This window comes from Vespula vulgaris, chromosome 11, assembly GCF_905475345.1.
Source record: "Vespula vulgaris chromosome 11, iyVesVulg1.1, whole genome shotgun sequence".
NCBI classification, from domain to species: domain Eukaryota; kingdom Metazoa; phylum Arthropoda; class Insecta; order Hymenoptera; family Vespidae; genus Vespula; species Vespula vulgaris.
The window spans coordinates 7099964-7122322 of record NC_066596.1 but is presented as its reverse complement, the minus strand read 5'-3'; the positions used below and the strand labels follow the sequence as shown (position 1 = coordinate 7122322).

The window sequence follows — 22359 nt, the reverse complement described above, 5'->3', positions numbered from 1 at the left end:
ACCATTATAAATTTCTCGGGAGGGAGAGGGGGGTGTCACGGATTAATTAAAAAGAATATTAGTAAAATATAATAGTTTCAGGTATATGAGAAATAATGTCATTATATAATGAAGTATATTTAGTTTTATGTTTGTACACTAATGCAATTCCAAATTTGATTATGCAATAAAATTTCATTGTAATCAGTATGGTAACAGAAGGTAGGACAGACGAATATGAGTTTGAATAAATTTCATTGTAATTCAAATTGTACACTATAATATTCAAACATAATATATTCCCATGTCCTCATTCCTCTATTCTCTTTTTTTTTCAAATAGAGACAATATCATGTACATACATATAAATATACATTTAATACGCATATGCGAATAAAAATTAATAATAATAAATGAAAATTTCTATCATGTAATAAGTGCGTCAAATAACAGCTATGGGAGGATTATAGACAATATATGACAAAAACTTCTGTTATTAAATTTCATAATCTATGATCGACTCTTTAAGAAGAGACTTTCATTGATTCTTATAAAATGTTTTTCCTATATTTTTTTATATAGGTTATTAATAACTACTGTTATTCAGTTTCTTAATTGTATATTTATATATTTTGTTGCTGTCCAGTATTATTTGCACATTTTTATCTTAAAATATCTTTTGGTATGCAAACATCTAGAAATTGAGAAATTATTTAAATTGCATAGGTTTCAATACACTCAATGTAAGTGTATAAGGCATATTAAATACAATTTCTCTTTTCTGTTTAAATCTATTTGGGCAGCACAGTATATGTATGTACGTGTGTGTCTATATATATATATATATATATATATATATTATTCAAAAACATTTTTGATTAAGTATCCCTTTTAAGAAGGTGATCAATTTGACTTTTATACATATCCTTGACGTCTTCAAGATCTAATCGTAGCTCTTGATTTTCTTCCACTTTTTCTCCATACATTTGCAATAGAGCGTCATATCTAGTCTGTATTTCATTTAGATTTTCATTTAAAGCTTGTATTTCTACAATTTTATTGCTTAAATCTTCCACTTTTAAAGTTAATACAGATAATTCTGCATTAAGCGCATCTCTTTCAATGTTACGTCGTGATAATTCCCATTGAAGTTGTTGTATTTCACCTAGAGATTAAAAGTATATATATAAATATATTATTCATAAAGATATAAAAAAGGAATATTTCGCATACCATCTCGCTGCTTTAATTGAGCTTGTAAGTTTTCGAACACAGATGTACTATTGGATCCTGCTCTAAGATTGCCATAAACTGCAGGGAACCTTCCTGATCCATTATCAAATACTGAATCGCTGAACTGGAAACGTTACAATATGAAAACATTTATTCACTGTGACATGAAAGTATTAAATCTTCTAACTACAATTAAATAAGAATCTCAATATACATACAGCTGGCCATACACTACTTGCACTACTCACAGAGTCTCTCTCAATACTAAGAGTAGGGCTAAGTCTAAGTTCGTCGTCGATATTTTGTTGTTGTTCTAATATAGCATGATTTTTTCTTTTTTCTGCATCTGTAGCTGCACGTTCAATAGCTACTTTATTTTCTAATGCATTTATCTCTCTTTTGAGATCAGTGATTTGATTTGAATGAGACTGTTGAAGCATTTCCACACTTTGCTGATGACTGCATAAAAAATATATTAAAACTATTGAAGACTTTTTCTCTTACCATTTCTTATTTCCGTAATAATCTCCTACCGTAAACTTTCTTCTGCAAGAGTTTTATTTTCTTCTATTAATTTTTTATTTAGCTCTTCCAATCGTTCTTTCTCTGCATTTTTAGCATTCATTTTTGATTCTAAATGAGATATTTTAGCTTTGAGTTTTATATTTTCTTCGTTCAAACCACGATATATTTCTAGTATATTTTCTAATTTTGTTTGTAACTCAGCATTATTTTCATTAAGTACTTTTTCCTGTTTCATGTAAATATTTGTTTTGTGTAACAAGTTTGCTTGAATTTGTTCCAATTGCCTTAATAATGGTTTTGTAGCTGTTGAAATAGATTCAGATAATTCTTCACTTCTTGCTTCTGCATCTGCTAATCTTTTCAATAAGGTATTATTCACATGTTTAAGGAACTCTTCTTTCCTATATTATTAAAAAAAAAAAAACATATATATTTTTTTTATAGATAGAAATATACGGGTACGCGTATTTAAACGATAATTTAAAATTGAGTAATAACAAGATACAACTAACTTAACATTTGCTTCTTCCGTTTGGCGCAGCTTAATTTTGAGCTCTTCTACTTGTGCAGAAAGTTGACACGATTCACTGGCATTGTCTACAGCTTGTTTGAGTTCCTGTTCTGCATCTATTAAATTCTTCTTTGTTTCTGTTAAGTCCCTATAGAATAGAAACTGACATATAGACATTAAATATGAAATGCCTATTATTAAAAATTACAGGAATAAAAATCGTAACTGTATACTAACAATTTTGCAGCTTCTAAACTTTTTTTGTAAGCATCCATTTTGTGCAATGCATTATCTAATTTTTCTTGTAAAGTTAAAATTTCCTTTTCTTGTTTCTTTGTTTTTGCTGTCAACGTATGCACAGCTTCTATTTGTGTTCGTTCGACTTCTTCCTTTGCATGTAACGATCGTTTTAATCTTTCCAATTCTGAATTTTGTTCTTCAATAAGTTCTCTGCAATTGTGTCGAGGAGATTTAAATAGAGACTATAAACTGAATTATAATATATATCATAATCTAACTTATGATCTATAATAGTGTAAAATAATGTTATTTTACACATACATACTTTTGATGTTTGATAAGAGCATCATTTTCTTTTTCTTTAACTCTCAATTTTTTTATTATATTGCTATGCAATAATTGTTGCTTACTAAGTTTCTCCCCTTCTTCTCTAAGCTCTTTAATAATTTCATCCTTTTCTGCATTGATACTAGACATTTCTTGGGACGACAACCGTGTTGCTGCTTCTTGTTTCAATTGTTCTAGATTTTTTCGTAAAGTATCTCTTTCTCTTATAGCTTGCTGAAATTTTCTTTCCAAAGCTGACAAACGTTGCGTATACTCGTCTGTGATTTGATTTAAGTTTTGACTTTGTTCTGCACGTTTTTCAAAACTATCCAATTGTCTGAAATTGGAAGCATGAATGATGTTCTTTTTAGCAATGAAACAATCCTTTGTTTAGCTATTATTAAGTATATATTCTTTGAACATACTTGAAACTGATACTTACTTCCTTAAAGTATTGTTTTGTTCATGTAATTCCATATTTATTCTGCTAACATCAATCAATTTCGATTCTCGCGCTTCTAACACTTCGGTTAATTCTTGTATACGTTTTAATAATTTTTCTATTTCTAAATTGGTTTCATCTGACCCTATACTAATTTCACTAAGTTCTCTGGAATGACCTCTTGTCTTCAAAGTTTTTGTCAACAGATCATTTCCTTTGGATATCTGTAATTTTGCTGGACTTTGCCTTGACTGAGTGGAACTTGAATCTCCATTAGGACTAAATAAAAGGTATTTTTGATACATTGCCATTGAAGTTAAATAATTTCACGATTATTATGAAACGTTTTGCATACCTGGATATTACTTCAATATCACTCGATGTTGTAGTTTCTAATTCATCTCCGCTGGTATGTCCACTAGTTTGATCAGATCCAATTTTTACCAAATCAGAACGACTAAAACTAGAAAATACAATGTTGAGATACATACGAAATATATGAATGTTATAAAAGAGATACACACACACACACCTTTCTGAAGAGATTGGTGAATTTTCACGTGGCGCATCTGTAGAGTGAGTCTGTACATCTATAATTTCATGCTTTTCTACCATTGCATCTGCTAACATTGTTTTTACATAGGAGCTAGTAGTTAAATGAGTTTCAACAGCTTTAGTAGCAGCAGAAGAAACTAATGTTGCATTATCTTCAGAGCTACTTTCAATCAGCGTTCCTTCGCAACTAGAATCTGTTAAAATTAAAACTTGATCATTACATTCAACTGATTCCGTTCTCTGCAACTGTTCATTTTCATTGTCACCTTCAAGTTCTGGCGGTTCTATCGTTAATTGACTAAATGGATCTACTTCCATTATTTTGCTTACAGACTCTAGATGTTCTGATTTATGAATTGGTTGAGTTGTAATAGGTTCTAATGGTAAATGTAAATTGTGTTTTTCTTTTAAAGAATCAAGACTTGTATTTAATTGTGATTCCATAGAAGATTTTAGTAAAACTTGTTTGCCTTCCTGATAAGATTCATGCATCTTAACATTCATACCAGTAAATTCCAGTTTTTGTTTTGTTTGATCATATTGTTGAAATGTTTCCATAATAGTCATCACAGTACTTTCAGATGCAGAGGTATAAGAATCTTCAGCTAAACTTAATTCATCCAATTCATCAACATCTGGTATTATTTCAACACTTTCTGGCGAAGCTTTATTACTGTCTATGACAGATAAACTATTACTTGTTTGAGAAGTGACAGAGTTATCGTGTAATGATAATGAACTACTACTAGTATTATTAGGATCTGTTTTATTTTTCTCCATAGATGATAAATATGGAGATATATTAGAAGATGAAACGTCTTTTTGGATAATATTACCTTCATCTCCCCACATATTAATATTGTCTCCACAAGGGGTAGTAGAATCATCCCTATCTAATATAGAGGACGATTCAGAATGTTTTTGTTCTATAGGCGATAAATAAGGACTACTATCACTTTTCCATTCTCCTAGAATTTCTACAGAACTTGGAGATGTTACCAGACTATCTGGTAATATTTCTACTGATTCTGAATTCACTTTAAGACCTACAGCACATGGACCTATCGAATCACTAACCGAATTAGCATCAGATTCTGGAGTTGTAGTACAATCTGTGTTCGATTGAGAACCAAGAATTTCTACACTTTCTAAACTCTTTTTATCACTATCAGAAGAAATGATAGATATTCTATTTAATGTATTACATGCATTCGATTCTTCTTGATTAACTTCTTTTTTCTGTTCTTCCACTTCATTTTCTCTGATATTTTTTTTATTATCCTTTTTATTAACATCGTCTAAATTTTGAGTAATGTCATTTTCTATCGCATTACATTTTACCGTATTAATATCCTTTTGTGTTTCATGTATTTCAACTTTAATAGTATTTGTATTTTCTGACGAATACTTTTCACTTTGTTTACTAGATTCTAACAGAATTTCATTTGTAGATTTCTTTGATGCATTAACATTAGGTTTTTCACATGGTATTTTTGAAACATTTGTAGGTGATTCTTCACTCTCTTTCAAAAGAACAGAAACTTCTTCGCTAGTTAAGTTTCCAGGAAGAGACGTCGATGGTGTAAGCTGACATTTCTCTACATTTTCTATAGATGTACTTTGTAATGATTTGGAATGTTTAATATTACTTGACGTACTTTTATCTCCAAATTTAGGAATTTCAAAAAATGATCCTGTGAAACTTCCCCATATACTGCTAGTATTCTGTTGTTTTTGATTCAATACTTTAGTTTGTGAATTGTTTTCTTCGTCGCTTTTTAATTCCCAAGTTGCAAAAAAATCTGATGGTTCATCCGTATGAGTTTGAATTACCTTCTCCTCTTCATCTTTAATATCTAAAGCTTTATCTATAGTTTTCTGAGCTTCTTTAAGAGCAGATTTTGCCAAATTGGCAAATCCTGTAGCATCAAACCAACTCATTCTTCTTCATATCTAAAATAGATTAATATTTCAATAAGGATCATTGCTAGATAAAGGGTATTATTTTATCAAAAATTATATTTATTCTTAATAGATATGAATAATTTAAAAACCTTGACTGCCATCAACAAATAAAATTCTGTTATAAAAGAATAACTTAAAAAGATTAATATGAAATATAATGTAAATAAACAAATCAAATGATTAACTTATATATATCGAAAAAAAAATGATAAAATTATCAATGTTTTCAAGTATGAAAAAAATAACTATTTAAAATTATTAACAAAGTTACTTGACGTAGTCGAATGAAGAACCATTAGGTGAGCCTTGTAATAACATTTTGTTTGGGACGTTCTTTCAATATCCTTTTTTTTCACAATATCAGAATTTCTACGTGAATTTCTCTTCGCATTAAAAAACATAAATATGAGTTTTGATAATACTTAGGTAACAGCTACGTGTACTTGTCAAAACATAATTAGCAGTCGACAAACTCGAGCAGATCAGTCTTGTCAACCTATCTTTTTATTGCCAACATTATTTGTGAAAATATTGGATTTTTCGATTTTACAAATTTTCAATGTTTGTTGTATATTTTTATTTATTATCATTGTAATATCAATAATTTATTCAATTGATTCATCTCATTAGTAATAGTTTCAAAACACGGCTGGATATATGTACATATATATGTATATATATATATATATATATATGGCACAAGAATAAATAAGTCAAAACAAAGTTATTTGCATATCATCATTATACAAGATGAAATTGTGAAAAAGAGTACACTTTTTATAGGTTATTTTTTAAGTTTAAAATATTACCAATTTATTTTATACGTATATACGTTGTATGTCGACGAAGCACGTATGTATATATGTACATGTATATATATATATATATACATATTATACATATGTATATATGTATATGCAGTGTACATACGAATCGATGCTTTGTTATCACTAATTCAAACATTCTAATGTTTTTAATTTATAATGCTATTGATTTGAAGTTAGAATTCATTATATTAGATAGGATTTCGGTTTATTTATTTAATATTGTTTCAAGATGACTTTTTTTTTAAAATTAAGTTGTCGATCTTGCTTTTTTGGCGCGGAATGCATTTTATTCAACGAAAAAGATAGGTTCGTTTAATATACGTGTAAAGAGCAAAATATATTTCAAGAAAGTGATCTTTTAAAGTTGTTTATCATCTTTTGCTCATAACGTATATGAGTTCAGCGACAGGTATGGACAGATTATGAACTACAAGTACAATAGGGATACATTACGTATCTATTGTATCGATGTATAAACTTATTACGTATTTTTCGTGCGTATCTGACAATCGAATGAATGTATTATAGAAATTTTTCTATGTAGTAAAAATAGTGATACATTTGACAAAAACAAGAAAAAACCATATGCCAGGTTAGATTAATTTCAAAGTGTTTGTTAATTGTAGAAACTTCGTATTTTTTGTTTGTAGTTAAATTTATATAAACAGTTAAAGTGTACTTAAGCAGCCATTAACTCGATATTACTTGCAATTATGATGGTGATTATCAGTATCGCAGGACATAAAAATTCGAAATATTTTCACAAAGTAATTTTTACTATTGCAAAGTAATATGTACGTAAAGAATCTTAAATCGATTTGCTTGATAAACCTTGAAAAATGTCAAGCCATTTTCTTTATCTAACCTTTGATATGTATTGTTTTTAGATATTATGCCATTTTATTTAAGATCTACAATATACGCGTATTTAATCGTTGGTCGTTGATTTACGAGTTATTAATATACACTTAAATGATCGCGAATATGTATGTACGATAAGAGTTTTATGATTTTGATCTTTTGGATAAAAATCTATGATTTTGGTTAAAGAAACAATAAATTTTCTGTTATAGTAACAATATCTATATATGTGAGTTTTTAATATTATTTCGACGGATTTTTGTTTAAGAACATTAAATGCCATGATTAATTATAAATAAACAAAAACAATATACGATCTAATAATTTTATTTTTAGATTTAACGAATTTACTACTGAAAGAATATTTTAGCGATCCTCTTACCAACTGCTCCAGTGGCGCAATTGGTTAGCGCACGGTACTTATAAGACAGTGTTCGTGAGCAATGCCGGGGTTGTGAGTTCGAGCCTCACCTGGAGCATTTTTTTTTATTCGCTTTTTTTCTTTTTATCGCATCAAGATTAACTTTTTTTATCATGCGTTTAAAATTCAAATAAATTCTATCATTCTGTTATTCTAATTATTCCTTTCTAAAGGACGATCGTAATTTAGTTAAAAGTTTTTTTCGGCAATGAGTTTAGGATAAATTTAAAGGATAAGAAACGCAATTAGAAATCATTCGCAATTCGTACATATGCGTTTCGTGTAATCCTTCTTTTAAAAGAAATTCTTTGACCCAAATTGTTTGGAATATAATACCGCAGGCTTATACAAGAATACACGGACGAACGCATACAGAGCAATCGATATCGACGTTAATGGCAGACGCGGCGTTAAAATCGAGGATACGGATGATGTTTTATGCTAAGTACTCCTTCATCAGTCGAATCACGAAAGATCGTATGTACCTAATAATGGACATCGTTGGTGTCCCCGTAAATCCACGTACCGAACAATGTGACAAAGGTATCGCTTGAATAAAAGGAGAACCTTTAAAAGCGTTCATCAAACTCTACAAGTTTGCCAGTCTTTTGTAGTCGATCTTACGAAAATGACACGGTGCTTCCACCATTCGAGATTATTACATGTTAGCGCAGAGAAAATCTTATCGACGCGAATAGGACAGGTGGGAAATTTATAGTTGATTATTATTTCGAACGAAGACGTTTATTTGACCTTTCATCATTTATCAATCTTAAGAATTCTAATTATTCTACGTTTTTTTTGTTTAATATCGTAGGCGCGTAACTACTTGTTGCTGACCCTATTAACGATCTCGTTCGATCATGCGACTTCCCTAGAGCCGCAAGATACAGTGTTGATTAATTTCTCTCGAAAATATAACGACTCCGGTGTGGTGAATCATTATGTACCGTCCGAAGAGACGAATATCGCTCGAATGAAGGAAATAGACGAAGCATCGAAGAACACGTCGTTTTCTCTAACGATCGATTCAACTGTGGAGAACAACGAAGAGCTTCCATTTGGAGTCAATGGACGAGAAGGTCGATATTATTATCGGCGACCATCTTCTCATTTGCAAGTCAGATCTCAACGGGTTCACTCGAGTACGACCGAAAGCATAAGTAGTGCCGATAAGTCGTTATCGCAAGGGAATGACATCCAAATAGAAGAAATATCTTGTCGTGATACGGACGACGATGTATTTTTTAAGTACGATATTGGAATAACGGTTTGAATGATATTCCTCTCGTAACGATTATCTGACAACTTTGTTTTTTTTAGAGCATCCGTAAAAACGACTACGGCGAAGGAATCGCCTGTAATAGATAACGTAGAGAACGAGGTATGTAAAGTTACAAGGGTGAAAGACGAGTATACGATAAATCTAGAAAAAGAACGATTTCGGCATTGCGGCGTTGTTGCATGTTCAACGGACACCGAAAGATTCTATTGTCTCGATTTGAGATTTCCACTGATACCGGGTCTCAGATTGAAAGACGATACGAAGATCACCTTGCGGTGCAAAGTACAAGAAAAGACTGTCTCTCGCACGAAACAAATCAGAGTGAAAACTCTCGATACGTAAGACAATTAACGTAACGTCTCGTCTATGCCATAACGTTACATACGTTTGCTCCCGCATTTTAGATCGGCAAGAATGGTGCCCCGCGTTGTTACTGGTGGTTCTCAAAATACTTTGGAGATCGATGTCGGATTGTTTCGAAAGACATTTCATTCCGAAAAAGTGTTTGACACTAGAATACAATCCGGAGATACCGTTATCTTGGGAGAAGAAGTATTATTGCGTGTTCTCGTACGAGATGGAAACGGTAAAAATGATCTTTAATACAAAATTAATGCGATACGCGTTATAGAGATCGATAAAATTTTATTTCCAGGCTGGCAATATTCGAGGATCGGTGAATTGACGGTTCATTATATAGAAAAGAAACAACAAAAGAAAATAATGAACAGTTTATGGATCTTGGATACCAATGGATGCTTGAATCCGGATGTTCGAAAGATTTGCTCGAGAGAACAGTATCGGATATCGCCTTTGGAAACTTATCTGATCTTCCAAGCTTTCATGTTTGAAAATATGAGAGAGAACGACGAGATATTTTTAACTGTTAAGGTAACGGGTTGTTTAGAAGGAGCGGATTGTATTTTGAATTGTCCAGCAGGACATAATAGAAGATCTAGAAGCGTTAAAACTCATAATAATACTATCGATTGGGAAAATGACATTTCCTTTAGAGTTAATCTTCCCAAAGAAAAGATCGTTCGAGAAGATCTTTTTCGTTTTCACTTGGTCATCCCTTATGTCTTTGTTGGTTGCGCGTTATCGATTACAGCAGCTTTGCTTTGTACAATTAGAATACTTTTAAAACAAAGAATTGCGAAATATTAAACAAATGTGATTATATTTATTTTTATTAAATTTAAGCTTCCTAAAGTAGAAATTGACATTTGTCTTTTTTCTTTCTTTTCGTTTTTTTTTTGATTTTGTTCTTTCATTCCTTCGTAAAAATTAGCCAAGTTTTGTCAAGTGCGATTGGGTAAGTACCAGCCATATAATTCCGAACATAGTTTTATACCAAGGGAGAATAAAATTGCGGACGTTAATATACCGCGCACGAAACGATCTTTTTTCAAAGTATGTATCATACAACTAAGAGAACAGGTACAAACATCGTCGAAATAACTTAGTCCTGTCATCAAGTAACGATCATCCTTCTTCTTTTCTTCCAACAATCTTTCAGCACGTTCTGAAAGTTAAAGAAAGAAAAAAAGAAAAGAAAAAAAAAGAATGATATTTAGAAATTAGGTATCTATAAGTTATATCTAAAGGATTCCTTAATTCTTGCCTTTTAATACTCTTGCGAGACAAGCTTCGTCACAACCATCGCGCGGCCAATCGGTTGAAAGTTCCTTAGGTGTATATTTGTAATAACTATCTGGAGAATCGTCTCTACGTTTAATTTTGATCTTATCATCCGCGATTCTAGGTCTTTCTTGATCCTTTACTGTTATTTTGCTATCAACAGGTATCCGAGAACTGTCATCGATTTCTTCAGAATCGATTCTGTATTGAATTGCCGCAGTATCTTTCACCTGTTCTTTGTCATAAACCCGTTCTTCGATCGGTCTTTCAACTTTTCTTTCTTTCGGTATTCCTGGTCTCGATACTTCAGGGCTAACTCTTTTAACTAACGGAGCTACACGTGCGATTTCCTTTTCTTCGGTATAATAAATAGTTTCTTGTTTCAATGAAGCCAAAGGAATTTCATCCTTATCGATAACTTCTTTGAAATCAGTGATACGTATAGAATTTTGAACTATTTTATCGGGATATTCTTTTCGTTTAGGTTTTTCCTTATATCGATCGTCATATTCTATCGCTGGCTCTCTGGTTACCCGTTTAGAAGGATCTAACGGTACTCTACGAATTCTTTTACGTGGATCCGGTTTCACCTTTCGATCCCAATCCTCTGTGATGTCCACTCTCTGGACATCGATGATGTTTCGCATATATTCATCTGTCCAACCTGATTTTTTAACTACGAAATATTTTTATTTTTATTTTTATTTATTTATTTTTTTTAATCTTATTTACGAACGTTCAATATCGAGTTAGAGATAAAGAAAGTACCTTCTTCCCTAATTTGACGTCTCAATGTCGGACATTGTGGAGGACAACTAAGCATTTATGTGCCTCGATTACTTAAATATTTCTATGGATAAATTTAACAACAATTTTCTACATAGGCTATGTCACGTTTATCTGAAAATTTAAACTTTTCTGGGCAGTTATTATCGAAGATGAAGATGAAGCATCCTTCATTTAGATACATATTTTAATAAAATTTCTTTGCAAACGTAACGTTCGATATTTTTATTCTTATTAACGCATTTTCTTTCATATTATAATTTTGCACTACTTTAAATGTTGACGGGATATAACGAAATGTGCTTCCGTTATTGACATATTAATTACGTTTCGATTGATCGATCGCGTTCTTTGATTTATTTTTTCTTTTTTTTCCTTCGAACAAATAAAAAGAAAGAGAGATTTTATTTGAGTAAGAGTAATCATTTATTTAAGAAGCAACGATGTTTTCTAGATTAGCCAAAGAATATATTGCTGGAAATGAAATTTGTTCTGGTTGCTTTCAGGATGTAGAAACTAATAATAACGTTCAATGTCAAAGAGCAGAAAGTTTTTCTCCACAAGAGTTACGTATCGATGATAAACAAGAGGAAAATTTATGGCAATCTATCGTCGATGAATATGAAGAAAAACAATCACAGTACACCGAATGGAAAAAAGAACAGGAATCTTCGGCGGTCGTAGTACCTTATCAAGATGTATCATCTAACTATTTGAATAGAAAAATATTTCCTTTATTATTACCAGCAATGGAAAATATGTTAGTTGAAGCTCGTCGATGGGACGCTCTTCGAGTAAATTATACATATGTATATTTTGTCATATCGAATTTAAAATATTCTATAAAAATTAATTGTTTTTATAAATCGTATTTAGATACAAAAGTGTCGATTTAATGGGATCGATTATTTGGCTGAAACTTTGTGGAATCTTAACCCGAAATATCCAAAACGTGCAATTAAATGGCACACGGTATTTGAGATACCGCAATTTAAGCTGTTATTACGTTTACAGTACGGTCGGATGAGATAGGATAATTAAAGTTTTATATAAATTATTTAAAAGATTACATTTCATAGTCCAAGACCCATCTTTCCATTGTCGTGGCTCTTAACCAAGGATGAGGCAGCTTTGTATATACAAAGATATGTCCGTGGCTGGTTAGTTAGAAAGCGCGATTATGTACAAGAAATGAGACAATTTTGGAAGGTATTTGGAATTGTACTTACTACATGTCAATATTATACTAACGCTTTGCTATTTTGTAAATATTGTAGGCTCTTGCAGAGGAAAAAGCGAATATTACTGAAACTTTGATGGACGAGGATCTAGGTATTTTTATATTTATAATCGATATTTCTTCTTGTCAATCTAGTAAAGAAAGTAAGAGATATGAAAGTTGTAATATAATTCTAGGATCAAAGGAGGAGTTGAAAATGGAAGAGCAAATTGATGATATGTGTGAATTTTACAAATTACTAGGAAAGTATAAGAAAACGATATAATACTACTTTGTTAATATAATAAAACTATAAAGGTACATTAATATTATTTATTAAATCTAAATCTGTTTTAGAATAGAAAGTACCTTCTGTAATAAATCTCTATGTCGATGATTCTTTTTTGATGTTTGCATAAAGACTAGGACTATCAGGTGTTCCAAGACTTATTGCAAAGTTTACAGTTGGCGTTTCTCCTTCTTCTGCTAATCTATACCGTTTAACACCGGACATTTGATAGATAATTTCCATCTTTGGTTCTTCTTTGTCGAGTATTCCTGCCGCTTTTCTTTGTCGTATTATTAATTCTTTAAGAAGCGGCGGATAATCCATTGTTCTTGGTACTACTTTCATGACTAATGATTTATTGTAACGCGTATATTTATCCTCCTCATCCTTAGGGATCAAAATAAAATCTGCTTTATAAGTTGATCCATCTATTTGCTCTGGTTCACATGTTATTCCACGGAAGGTATTTTGAATAAGAGCTACAATCTTACGTTCTTTCTGTACAATAAAGTTAATACATTACAATATATACATTGATTTGTACAAACAGATATAATGAATAGCCTTGTAACGTACATTCGGTTTTTCCGTCGCGGGTGCAGGTAAGGTAGCAATTTTTAATATCCTCATATAACAAGGTTCAGGATATCTCTGAAATTTATTGCGTATTATCATTCTTCCCACACCAAAATTTTTTAAATTTCCTAAGATTTCCCATAACGTCTTTCCTTTAAAGTCTGTTGTGCGACCGATATATTTTATAGGCATTCTTTTTGCAAGTGCCTTACTTTGATATAACAAAACGTTTACTGTAATAAGTATTAATATGAGCAATAGCTACTAAAATTAATCAAATATTCTGCCTTACCTTTTTAAATTGATTTCTTCTTTTTCATTAATAATTAACAAATATTACAATTCTTAATATTACATAGATTACACATAACCTAAATTCCTGACACGAAGAAAGTTACGAGAGGTATTAATAAGGTTATCTAGAGTAGATAAAGTAGCTGTTAATACTACTGACAAATGTAACGCCATCTAACGGCGCAATCTATAAATATATTATACAGCTGCTCAAATAACTCTTTGTCTATCTTGCTTTCCTGTTATCACTTTGACTGCTGCGTCACCCGTATTCGGATGACAACAAAACTTCTGAACAGTCGCGTCACCAGTGAGCGACGCTTATATCGATTATTTACGAAAGATCTTAGTAGATATTTGGAAAGGTATCGCACAAGACATAATAAATCTTTGTCAACAAAACTCACTTTTTGCCGGAATATCTGACAAATGGCGGGTAGTCGTATATATAAATATATCGAATAATGAATGAATATAAACTCGTTAAAAATGCTTTTCTTCAATTATTATAGTTTTTTTCATTGGTTCGTTTGTGTGATACATATACATACACACACATATATATATTATAAGATGATTATTTATTGATAGAAATATAAATAGATTGCAAAGAAAATGCATTACTTCTCGATCCGAACTCGCCTAAGTCCGAATCACATTTTTTATCAAATATTCGATGTCACACGATAATAGCATGAATCGAACGAAGTCATTAAATAAACATATCTAAATATAAGCCCGAGTTATTTCCTGCGAAGTATGTACAATAAATTATTTCCTAAATATAACATTGTTTTGTGACTAACGTAACGAGGAATGTTATCATCAATATTTGTACCTGTCGTATCAAAATAAATAAAATCGTAGCAATTTTAACAATATTTTTTCGATAGAGAGAATTCGACTGCGAGAACTTATTCGAGAAAAATAATGAAACCGATAGCTTAAATAAATTTTAATGTCGAGAAAGACGATTTTGTTTGCGTAAGTTTATCAAAATAAATAATAATAATTATGACGACCTTCATACTGCTTTCTCGATAGGGAATTCGACTGTTATTTAAAGAAAAATAATAGACCCGATAGGTTAAATAAAATTTAACACGAAGAGAGAGAGAGAGAGAGAGAGAGAGAGAGAGAGAGAGAGAGAGAGAGAGAGAGAGAGAGAGACGAATTCGTTCGCATCAGTCTATAGAAATAAATAATAAAATCGTGGCAACTTTTACAATATTTTTCCGATAGCGAATTCGACTGCGAGAACTTATTTCGAGAAGAATAATTAAATTGAATGAGTGGTTATTAATATTGATCGATCACTTGTCGTATCCAATCGAGATAGAAAGAAACGCGAGAGTAGACACCAGGAACACCCGCTTGGCCGCATCCAATGCCCCAGGAAACGACGCCAGCAAGTTGCCATTGTCCATGGCGTTCGCATACCATGGGACCACCGCCGTCGCCTTTGCAAGCGTCTTTGCCTTCCTCGCCTCCGGCACAGATGAAGCCAGGATGAAGACTGAAGCTTGCTCCGAGTCTCGTTCTCCTCATTTGACTTTCACAGACTTGATTGTTTATTATAGGCACGTCGACTTCCTTCAAAATATTTTGGTACTTGCCAAATTCCCCGAAAGCGTCTTTACCCCACCCAGTCGTCCAACATCTGAGGAGATAAGAAAAAAAAAAATAAATAAACGCTGCTCCTATCTTTTGTACTCGTTAATTGAAATTACTATGGAACGTTTCCACAGACCTTGCTCCGTTAAAATCGTCGCGTTTGTTCGGAAGACAAGCAGGGTTGATGTGCGGATTTTTATCGAAATCGACAGGATGGTCGAGTTTGAGGATGGCGATGTCGTTGTAGAGAGTGCCAGCATAAAACTCGGGATGTACGTAAACGCTAACGATATCTCGTTCGATATATGGATAAAATTCTACGTCGTGATTGACGTCCCATTCGCCCAATCGAGCTCGCAAGTCACGTCCGGCATAAGTTTTCACGCAATGTGCAGCAGTAATGATGTGTCGCGGCGAGATCAAAGTTCCACCGCATACGTAAACGCTCTCGGCAGGATCCTTTTTCAATATGGCTACTTGCCAAGGATATTCACCTAAATATGTACGGTTTCGTTGTATGAGAACTTTCTATTAATTTTGTTTACAATGTTTTTCTTACTTTTAAACCGAAGACTCACCGAATTCAGAATCTCCGTCGACGTAAGCTGGCGTTTTGATCCTAGCGTTAACGCCTTTCGTGTACCTGGTACCGCATTGACCAGGTCGTGGTCTCGAAGCAATTATGTGGCTACTTCGGCAGCATACATGACGTGGACCGCAAACTGGTGGACGACCAAATTGTCTCTATTGGAAAAAAATAACATACATGAGGATAATATTATTAATTAATTTTTTTGACCTTTAATGAATAATTATGATTATGTCCGTAATTTTGTCTCGAAGGATATTTTAAAATCGTTGGGTGCATGTAGCATTTATACTTAAATGGTTTGTACAATAGAGGGACACAATAATGACGATGTATTCTTGCGTTACTCGATATCACGTCATTTGGTTCTCGTCAGCGATCGGTAATCGTGCTGTTTCTCTAATGACCCTGCAACACTTTGGTGAATCTGATTCGGAGGATGGTTCAACGTTCAAACTCTTACCTCCTCCGTCTTAACGATCGTTTTCACGTCGCGCTTCTTTCTATCTCGAAAAACTATCTTTCTGCTTTGCTTCTCGTTCGATGAATTCTTCGCGGAAATTGGATATCTTTGAGTATCGTCGTAGTATGACGCATTGGTACGAGCGTTTCTGTAATAATCGTTATAATCTTCCAAACTGTCTGGCTCGTAATCGTAATCGTCGTCACCACGATAATAATCGGTATAACCATTTTGGTAGTGAGGATTATGGTGATAACCGGAGTGGTAATTTTGATGATAGGGTTTTTCGTGATAGAAAGGACCACCGTGGATTGTTGGGTAATAGGGTTTGGAGGGATAGGGATGAATCGGTTTTTCGTAGACCACTGGCCTTGCTGGATAATATTCTGGCGCGTAATTGCCTAGTAAAGTTTCTTTCTTATGCGAGAGCAAGTTTCCCAATTTATGAACGAGTCCTGGATTTGGTGTTACGTGGAGATTCACCAGTGGTTTAACAACTTTTTCGCCGTACTCATCCTTGGTGACTTGAATGGCCACCAAAGGATTGACGGATACCAAACCGAGATTTATGCCCTGTCCACCGTATCCATCGAATGGATTTATCGGATTAACGTAGCTTTGAGGCAGACCGAAACTAACGCCCCAAGTAGGCTTCACGTTTAGTTTCGAGGTGTCCAGATCGCCAACGACCAATCTCTGCAACGAGAGAGTCGAAGAGTCACTTAGAGATCCGAGCTTTTTTTTTTAGAAGAGACGCCCTAAATGTTAGCAGCTCTACGATCCGTTTCTTTCCCTTTCTCTTACCGACATCTTATCACTGATTTTTACATTTATATTATTCGAAACTCGGATCTCTTATAATCCACCTCAATACCATAGAACGGAAGCCTGTTAAAGCGTTAATCATCGATATATCGAAATAATAATGAATTTCCGAGCATTCGGTTCGAGGCGAGCATTCGTTTTCTTCGTACTGTTCAATGTGATTATAACGTGTGTACGATAAAGATAAAGAAAGCTATAGACAGCATGAGAAAGGGAAAGTGTAGAATTTGACCGATCCTCGCTACGAACAGATAGCTCGTCTTTAAATACGATAAACATTTGTGTAAACTTACGCTTTGAGCTTCTGCTTTGTTCTCCTCTTTCTGTTCAGCCCTCTTGACGGTATCTCTCTTCGTTCTTTTGTCGCTTTCGACAAAGTCGTTATTTTCCTCGGAATCCGGTGTTTGACCGTTGCTATCCTGTTCTCTGCGATGCTCAGCATGATCAGTTGCGTTGACTCCTTTCGGGACTCTTACGATACTCATTGTACCATTTCCATCGGTGACAACAACTTCAACGGTTTCAGCTTCGATATTTTTGTCAAGATTACGAGGATCGATCGCCAAATAAAGATCGTCCTTGCGACCAACATGGTCGATGGTCGAACATTGTTCGTAAGGTACGCACACGCAGTCCTCGTAATTCGACGATGACAATCCATTGTTGAAACCATTTTCAAAGGATCCAAGACCACCGGCGAAGTTGTTACCATTCGAAGCAAAATTATTATTGACTATGTACGGATTGCTATTACCGAATCCAGGATATTGTTTTCCTGTATGCACCGAACTGGACCCACCGACCGTGGAATCACCCTTTACTTTCTCGTAAGTTGAGAAAGCGTTCGCGTAACTGTTCGACGATGCGGCTTCGTTCAAACTGTTACCGGAATTGGATGTCTTGATCTTAAAGTTCTTTCTATAGTCCTCGAAATCGTTAATGGTGCCAGCGTAAGAACCACCATTGCCGTAGCCGTAAGCGTTGAAACCGTTGTTGCCAATAGGTCCAGGTCCGATTATCGGAGTGGATCCGACGTTACCGGTCGAATCTCCATGGTGGTAGTGATGATGTACGTGTTGTTGTACAGGACCACCCGGTTGCTGTAAGATCACTTGTTTCTTATTCACGAATTTATCATCGAAATCGACCTCAGCGTCCAAGCCAGGCTCATAAATTGGTTTCGTAGCGTAGATCGGTCCACCAGGTTTCTTCAGACCAACCTGCGAGCCGAGAAAACTTGATGGAGGTCTTGAATAGATCGGTCCATGTCCAGCTCCGATGAAAGACGGCGGTGGCCCCGACAAAATTGATCCAGGAGCGAAGCCAGGCGATAGTGATTCCGGTTTTCCAAATCTATACGGTCGTTTTACAGGCACAGCTGGTAACGGATGACCAACGGGTTTTATCGTGACGGGTTGAGCGTAGATTACATCGTGAGGGTGGATATCACGATGAGGTGAGTAATATGGACGACGACCTTCCAGATTCTCGCACTACATCGACAAAAAAAACTTGTTTTACGATAACGCATTCAAGTAATTATATAGTAATCAAATAAAATGATTAAACTCACGTTCATAAGACCGAGAGAGCATAGCTTCTCTTTGATGTAACTACGCGCTACGGTATCGTTCCCTAATTGAAGAGCATTTTTCACGTCTGGATCGGCATACAGCTCGTCGTAACCTTCTAGATTGCGTCCCTGTCGATTATAGATGAGAATGTTATCGATCACAGAATCCACCTGCAAATCATACATTTTTATTTATTTATTTATATTTTTATTTACTATATCTGAACTCTTATATTTTCTTTACCGTTCGTTGATCAAGTGCTTCGCCGACTCCACTCGATTGCGATTGAACGTTAGGGTTGTACAGTTGTTGCTGCTGCGATTGTTCTTGTTTGAGAGCATCGGGTGCAGTGAACGAGACGGGATGATAAGATTCTTCTTGCGTGTTAGGAGCACCAAGTAAATCTTGACCTTGCCAAGACCATTGTTGCTGTTGTTGGTTCGTACTGCTAGAACTCTGCGACGAAGATGACGTCTGATACGTCACTTGAGTCGCCAGCGTGCATGTCGTTAGACACGCCAGCAGAATGGGCCAAGTTTTCATTCTAAAAAATAAACAAAGGAAGATAATTTAATTTTCACTCGATCATTTCTATCCTCTAATTTTCTTACATACGCTATATAACATAGCTTTCATTTTTCGATGGATATCTATTTATTTAAATGTTTAGAAAGTTCTTTATACTCGAGGATCCATAACGTTCATCACGCGTAGGCGTGATCCAGTCGTTCGACCGTATTTAAAAATAAAGTAGCCATCGTTTTATTATATTTTCAAGGTAATAATAATTTGATACTCATATCACTGTTTAATGATGTTTTTATTCTAAATTTTATCGTCACTTTTGATATAGTTTTTTTCTTTCTTTTGTCATTCCTATGAACTTTTCAAACACGTAAGTGCTAATTTCAAATCGCTAAACGTATGATTTACATAATATTTATATGGTTAAGATTACCAAATTCGTAGACGCCTACTAACGATGTGGGTTTTACCGACGAGCGATCGTCTACTACGTCGTTTCTTCGTTTTAATTCAAACAAGTCTTGTGAAAGTGCATCTTACCTTTCTCCGATCCGTTTTTATTACCCGGTGAACGTACTGACACGAGAAAGATGCACTTGTAGATAGAAAGAAAATGAGACGTCGGATTGAAAATGAATACGCATTGCGTTTAAAGAGTACCGAATATTCTTCGTTTCTTGCTTCTTTCTTAATTTATCTCGAGTAACGCGAGAGAGTTCTATTTATTTTCTGACATTAACAAAATCCTTAACCTTTGATTTATTACAACGAGTAATTAACGTAGATCTAACTATCTACTCATCTATTAAGAATCAATCGGATTTCGAAAAACAGATCGGTTTAGAAACGAACGATGATGCGATCCTGTAACCGATAGGGTCAACGAAAGTAAGAGGAAGTTGAGAGAAAGTCGTTTAACCGGTTGCAGAGCTATAATATCATGTATATGTGTGTGTATGTGTCTATATATATAAACTTTTTATACAGAATACACCATGAAAAAAATGTTTCATCTATTCTTTAAGACGTTATTTCGACTGGAGAAAGTTCTTACGTAATAACGGGATTAAACGTTCTTGATTGTTTTATTTATCGAAATATAGCTAGTGATAAAATAAAAAAGTTGAGAGACGAGAAACGTAAAAATAGTTGAGGGTATATAAGTGTATATATACGTACATATATATAGGTCATGGAAAGAAATCGTTGTGTTAAACGTTGATCGTTAACACACAATGGCTATTTTCTCAGACAACATCGATAACTCTTACACGTGACATACAGTGAGAAGGAGAAAGTTAAGGAATCATTGAACCCCGACGCATAGGTGATTCTTTATATCTTTTTTCTTTCTTTCTTTTTCTCTTGCTTTTTTTTTATCGTCAAACAATCATACATCGATATCTCTCTATTATCGAACCCTAAATTAAATCAATATTAATTTACAGATATACAAAATTGTATCATTCGTTCGAATTGTTTTATATGAGATAATAAATTTATAATTTTGAATTCTCACGTATAATTAAATCGATAAAACTGTAATATTCTTAATGATAAAAAAGTTTGATTATATTGGAATTTATATTATATACCTGTCGTTAATGAATACGCAGAGGATGATACGGAATTTCTGAGACACCTTGTGAACGTCTTACGATGTCTGTTCACTACGAACACTTTCTCCGTGTACAACACTGGTCTGTGCTTTTACCGAGACGGCTCGAATCTTATATACTTTCGTACCTCTTTCGGGGATGCTGAGGCAGCTACGCGATTGGAACGCTATGGTGGGGTAAATCTGCGTGACTCATTCTTTAAACGGACATCCGTCTTTAGGATTCGTTTCAAATTGGAATTAATCGCCGCGTATGCAACCCCTTCTGATCTACCGAAAAATTTATTTATCAAAAGAGTTTTTACACGGTTACATTGTATGCTTAATAATTATGAAATATTTATTATGAAGCTGACTTTAAAGATCGTGATTATTCGTAATGATTTAAAATTTAAATTCAAAGTTTATGATAATATTATATGATTAGGCTATTTATTGGATCCATATTTAAGAAAATTTTTTAATTGGTGTTTTAAATAAATTTATAAGGAGTATGTAATATTAGTGATCAGTATATACCGATCGATACAAGAATTGTCAATATTTTAATCAAAGTATTAGCAGATATAATAATTAGATGGCCGGTATTTAGAATAAACTCCAAATAACCAAATAAATAGAAATGATATGATTATAAGATAATTTCGCAAGTTCTAAAGATTCACGATTAACAATTCAATAAAATCTCATTTCGCACGAGATCGATTTCAAAGATTCAAAGGCCTGTGAATAGGAGACTAGTGAAATTTCGTATCGTTCGTTTCGTTTGCACGTTTTATTTTTGATCGCAGGTAGAAGAGCGGAACCGGGAGATCATTAAGTTCCTCGGTGTATATCCGTGCAGTTCAGGTCTCCTCATCGTATTCGAAGGAAACATTATACACGTGCGTATCTACTACCTAGAAAGAGAAACAATCCATAGGTGTTACAGACGAACGGCGTACGCTTTCTTTTCGGCGATCCTCTTCGTCAACCTTGACATCATCCTGCCTGAAATTCGATCTGACGGTAGATAGTCGTCTTGCTAATTTCAAATGATTTCTAAGAAAAGGTAAAAAGTATCGAAATAAATTTTTCTTTTTTTTTCAAAGTCGAAAAATGTTTAAACATTTTTCACGTATAATAACAAGTTGACGAAATAAACTGCGAACCGCAGTTCCTACGGTTTGTGTTTG

At 33.7% G+C, this 22359-nt stretch overlaps 6 protein-coding genes, 1 long non-coding RNA gene and 1 other non-coding gene across 19 annotated transcripts; 4 read left to right on the top strand and 4 right to left on the bottom strand.

The window, feature by feature from the left end:
- Window positions 1–84: 84 nt before the first annotated feature.
- On the bottom strand, window positions 85–6329 carry LOC127067807 (TATA element modulatory factor). 5 transcript variants are annotated; one of them, XM_051003163.1, is made up of 12 exons: window positions 6049–6325; window positions 4079–5765; window positions 3790–4006; window positions 3613–3720; window positions 3258–3536; window positions 2814–3152; window positions 2486–2698; window positions 2250–2396; window positions 1746–2138; window positions 1431–1671; window positions 1213–1336; window positions 85–1144 (listed from the first exon to the last, which is right to left on the bottom strand). In XM_051003163.1, exons 2-12 carry the CDS (start codon window positions 5751–5753, stop codon window positions 858–860), a joined length of 4023 nt encoding a protein of 1340 aa, XP_050859120.1. In that variant the 5' UTR covers window positions 5754–5765; window positions 6049–6325; the 3' UTR covers window positions 85–857. The 5 variants fall into 5 exon arrangements, with proteins under 5 accessions (XP_050859120.1, XP_050859121.1, XP_050859119.1 ...); XM_051003164.1 differs by having other exon boundaries at window positions 3790–4489; window positions 4649–5765; XM_051003162.1 differs by having other exon boundaries at window positions 1461–1671; window positions 3790–5765; window positions 6049–6329.
- Window positions 6330–6624: 295 nt separating this feature from the next.
- LOC127067401 (uncharacterized) lies at window positions 6625–10390 on the top strand. Of its 6 annotated transcripts, none has more exons than XM_051002240.1 (7): window positions 6625–7398; window positions 7492–7919; window positions 8228–8589; window positions 8704–9137; window positions 9210–9509; window positions 9576–9757; window positions 9803–10390. In XM_051002240.1, exons 3-7 carry the CDS (start codon window positions 8515–8517, stop codon window positions 10336–10338), a joined length of 1527 nt encoding a protein of 508 aa, XP_050858197.1. In that variant the 5' UTR covers window positions 6625–7398; window positions 7492–7919; window positions 8228–8514; the 3' UTR covers window positions 10339–10390. The 6 variants fall into 6 exon arrangements, with proteins under 6 accessions (XP_050858197.1, XP_050858196.1, XP_050858195.1 ...); XM_051002239.1 differs by having other exon boundaries at window positions 6625–7694; window positions 7802–7919; XM_051002238.1 differs by lacking the exon at window positions 7492–7919 and having other exon boundaries at window positions 6625–7196.
- Window positions 7853–7944, top strand: Trnai-uau (transfer RNA isoleucine (anticodon UAU)). Its single transcript is given in 2 exon segments — window positions 7853–7890; window positions 7909–7944. It is a non-coding gene; the product is annotated as a tRNA-Ile (tRNA).
- Window positions 10325–12043, bottom strand: LOC127067403 (uncharacterized). The gene is made up of 3 exons (XM_051002245.1): window positions 11581–12043; window positions 10796–11488; window positions 10325–10696 (listed from the first exon to the last, which is right to left on the bottom strand). The coding sequence occupies exons 1-3, from the start codon at window positions 11633–11635 to the stop codon at window positions 10473–10475; spliced, it is 972 nt and encodes a 323-aa protein (XP_050858202.1). The 5' UTR covers window positions 11636–12043; the 3' UTR covers window positions 10325–10472.
- On the top strand, window positions 12040–12630 carry LOC127067405 (IQ domain-containing protein K-like). The gene is made up of 2 exons (XM_051002248.1): window positions 12040–12392; window positions 12475–12630. Exons 1-2 carry the CDS (start codon window positions 12042–12044, stop codon window positions 12628–12630), a joined length of 507 nt encoding a protein of 168 aa, XP_050858205.1. The 5' UTR covers window positions 12040–12041.
- LOC127067404 (uncharacterized) lies at window positions 12311–14141 on the bottom strand. 2 transcript variants are annotated; one of them, XM_051002246.1, is made up of 4 exons: window positions 13975–14141; window positions 13683–13915; window positions 13187–13604; window positions 12311–12969 (listed from the first exon to the last, which is right to left on the bottom strand). In XM_051002246.1, the coding sequence occupies exons 2-3, from the start codon at window positions 13872–13874 to the stop codon at window positions 13203–13205; spliced, it is 594 nt and encodes a 197-aa protein (XP_050858203.1). In that variant the 5' UTR covers window positions 13875–13915; window positions 13975–14141; the 3' UTR covers window positions 12311–12969; window positions 13187–13202. The 2 variants fall into 2 exon arrangements, with proteins under 2 accessions (XP_050858203.1, XP_050858204.1); XM_051002247.1 differs by having other exon boundaries at window positions 13683–13893; window positions 13975–14094.
- On the top strand, window positions 12678–13193 carry LOC127067407 (uncharacterized). Its single transcript, XR_007782619.1, has 3 exons — window positions 12678–12807; window positions 12876–12930; window positions 13015–13193. It is a non-coding gene; the product is annotated as an uncharacterized LOC127067407 (long non-coding RNA).
- A 395-nt stretch (window positions 14142–14536) lies between the features above and the next one.
- On the bottom strand, window positions 14537–21254 carry LOC127067400 (uncharacterized). 2 transcript variants are annotated; one of them, XM_051002237.1, is made up of 8 exons: window positions 21162–21254; window positions 19285–19585; window positions 19041–19211; window positions 18688–18960; window positions 17761–18567; window positions 16169–16334; window positions 15727–16084; window positions 14537–15636 (listed from the first exon to the last, which is right to left on the bottom strand). In XM_051002237.1, exons 2-8 carry the CDS (start codon window positions 19582–19584, stop codon window positions 15276–15278), a joined length of 2436 nt encoding a protein of 811 aa, XP_050858194.1. In that variant the 5' UTR covers window position 19585; window positions 21162–21254; the 3' UTR covers window positions 14537–15275. The 2 variants fall into 2 exon arrangements, with proteins under 2 accessions (XP_050858194.1, XP_050858193.1); XM_051002236.1 differs by having other exon boundaries at window positions 17761–18960.
- Between the last annotated feature and the right edge of the window lie 1105 nt (window positions 21255–22359).

Excerpts from the sequence above, each read along its gene's own strand:
- LOC127067405 (XM_051002248.1), top strand. The coding sequence starts at position 12,042 with ATGTTTTCTAGATTAGCCAAAGAATATATTGCTGGAAATGAAATTTGT. Across the intron at positions 12,393-12,474 it reads GTCGATGGGACGCTCTTCGA|ATACAAAAGTGTCGATTTAA; the intron begins GTAAATTATACA and ends AATCGTATTTAG.
- LOC127067400 (XM_051002236.1), bottom strand. The coding sequence starts at position 19,584 with ATGAAAACTTGGCCCATTCTGCTGGCGTGTCTAACGACATGCACGCTG. Across the intron at positions 16,085-16,168 it reads CGACGGAGATTCTGAATTCG|GTGAATATCCTTGGCAAGTA; the intron begins GTGAGTCTTCGG and ends GTACATATTTAG. Across the intron at positions 15,637-15,726 it reads GACGATTTTAACGGAGCAAG|ATGTTGGACGACTGGGTGGG; the intron begins GTCTGTGGAAAC and ends TTATCTCCTCAG.
- LOC127067401 (XM_051002238.1), top strand. The coding sequence starts at position 8,515 with ATGACACGGTGCTTCCACCATTCGAGATTATTACATGTTAGCGCAGAG. Across the intron at positions 9,138-9,209 it reads GACGACGATGTATTTTTTAA|AGCATCCGTAAAAACGACTA; the intron begins GTACGATATTGG and ends TGTTTTTTTTAG. Across the intron at positions 9,758-9,802 it reads TCTCGTACGAGATGGAAACG|AGATCGATAAAATTTTATTT; the intron begins GTAAAAATGATC and ends TACGCGTTATAG.
- LOC127067404 (XM_051002246.1), bottom strand. The coding sequence starts at position 13,874 with ATGCCTATAAAATATATCGGTCGCACAACAGACTTTAAAGGAAAGACG. Across the intron at positions 13,605-13,682 it reads CCGCGACGGAAAAACCGAAT|AAAGAACGTAAGATTGTAGC; the intron begins GTACGTTACAAG and ends TTTATTGTACAG.
- LOC127067403 (XM_051002245.1), bottom strand. The coding sequence starts at position 11,635 with ATGCTTAGTTGTCCTCCACAATGTCCGACATTGAGACGTCAAATTAGG. Across the intron at positions 11,489-11,580 it reads ACGTCAAATTAGGGAAGAAG|TTAAAAAATCAGGTTGGACA; the intron begins GTACTTTCTTTA and ends AATATTTCGTAG. Across the intron at positions 10,697-10,795 it reads TCTCGCAAGAGTATTAAAAG|AACGTGCTGAAAGATTGTTG; the intron begins GCAAGAATTAAG and ends TTTAACTTTCAG.
- LOC127067807 (XM_051003160.1), bottom strand. The coding sequence starts at position 5,753 with ATGAGTTGGTTTGATGCTACAGGATTTGCCAATTTGGCAAAATCTGCT. Across the intron at positions 2,699-2,813 it reads GCTCTTATCAAACATCAAAA|AGAACTTATTGAAGAACAAA; the intron begins GTATGTATGTGT and ends ACACAATTGCAG. Across the intron at positions 1,337-1,430 it reads CAAGTAGTGTATGGCCAGCT|TTCAGCGATTCAGTATTTGA; the intron begins GTATGTATATTG and ends TAACGTTTCCAG.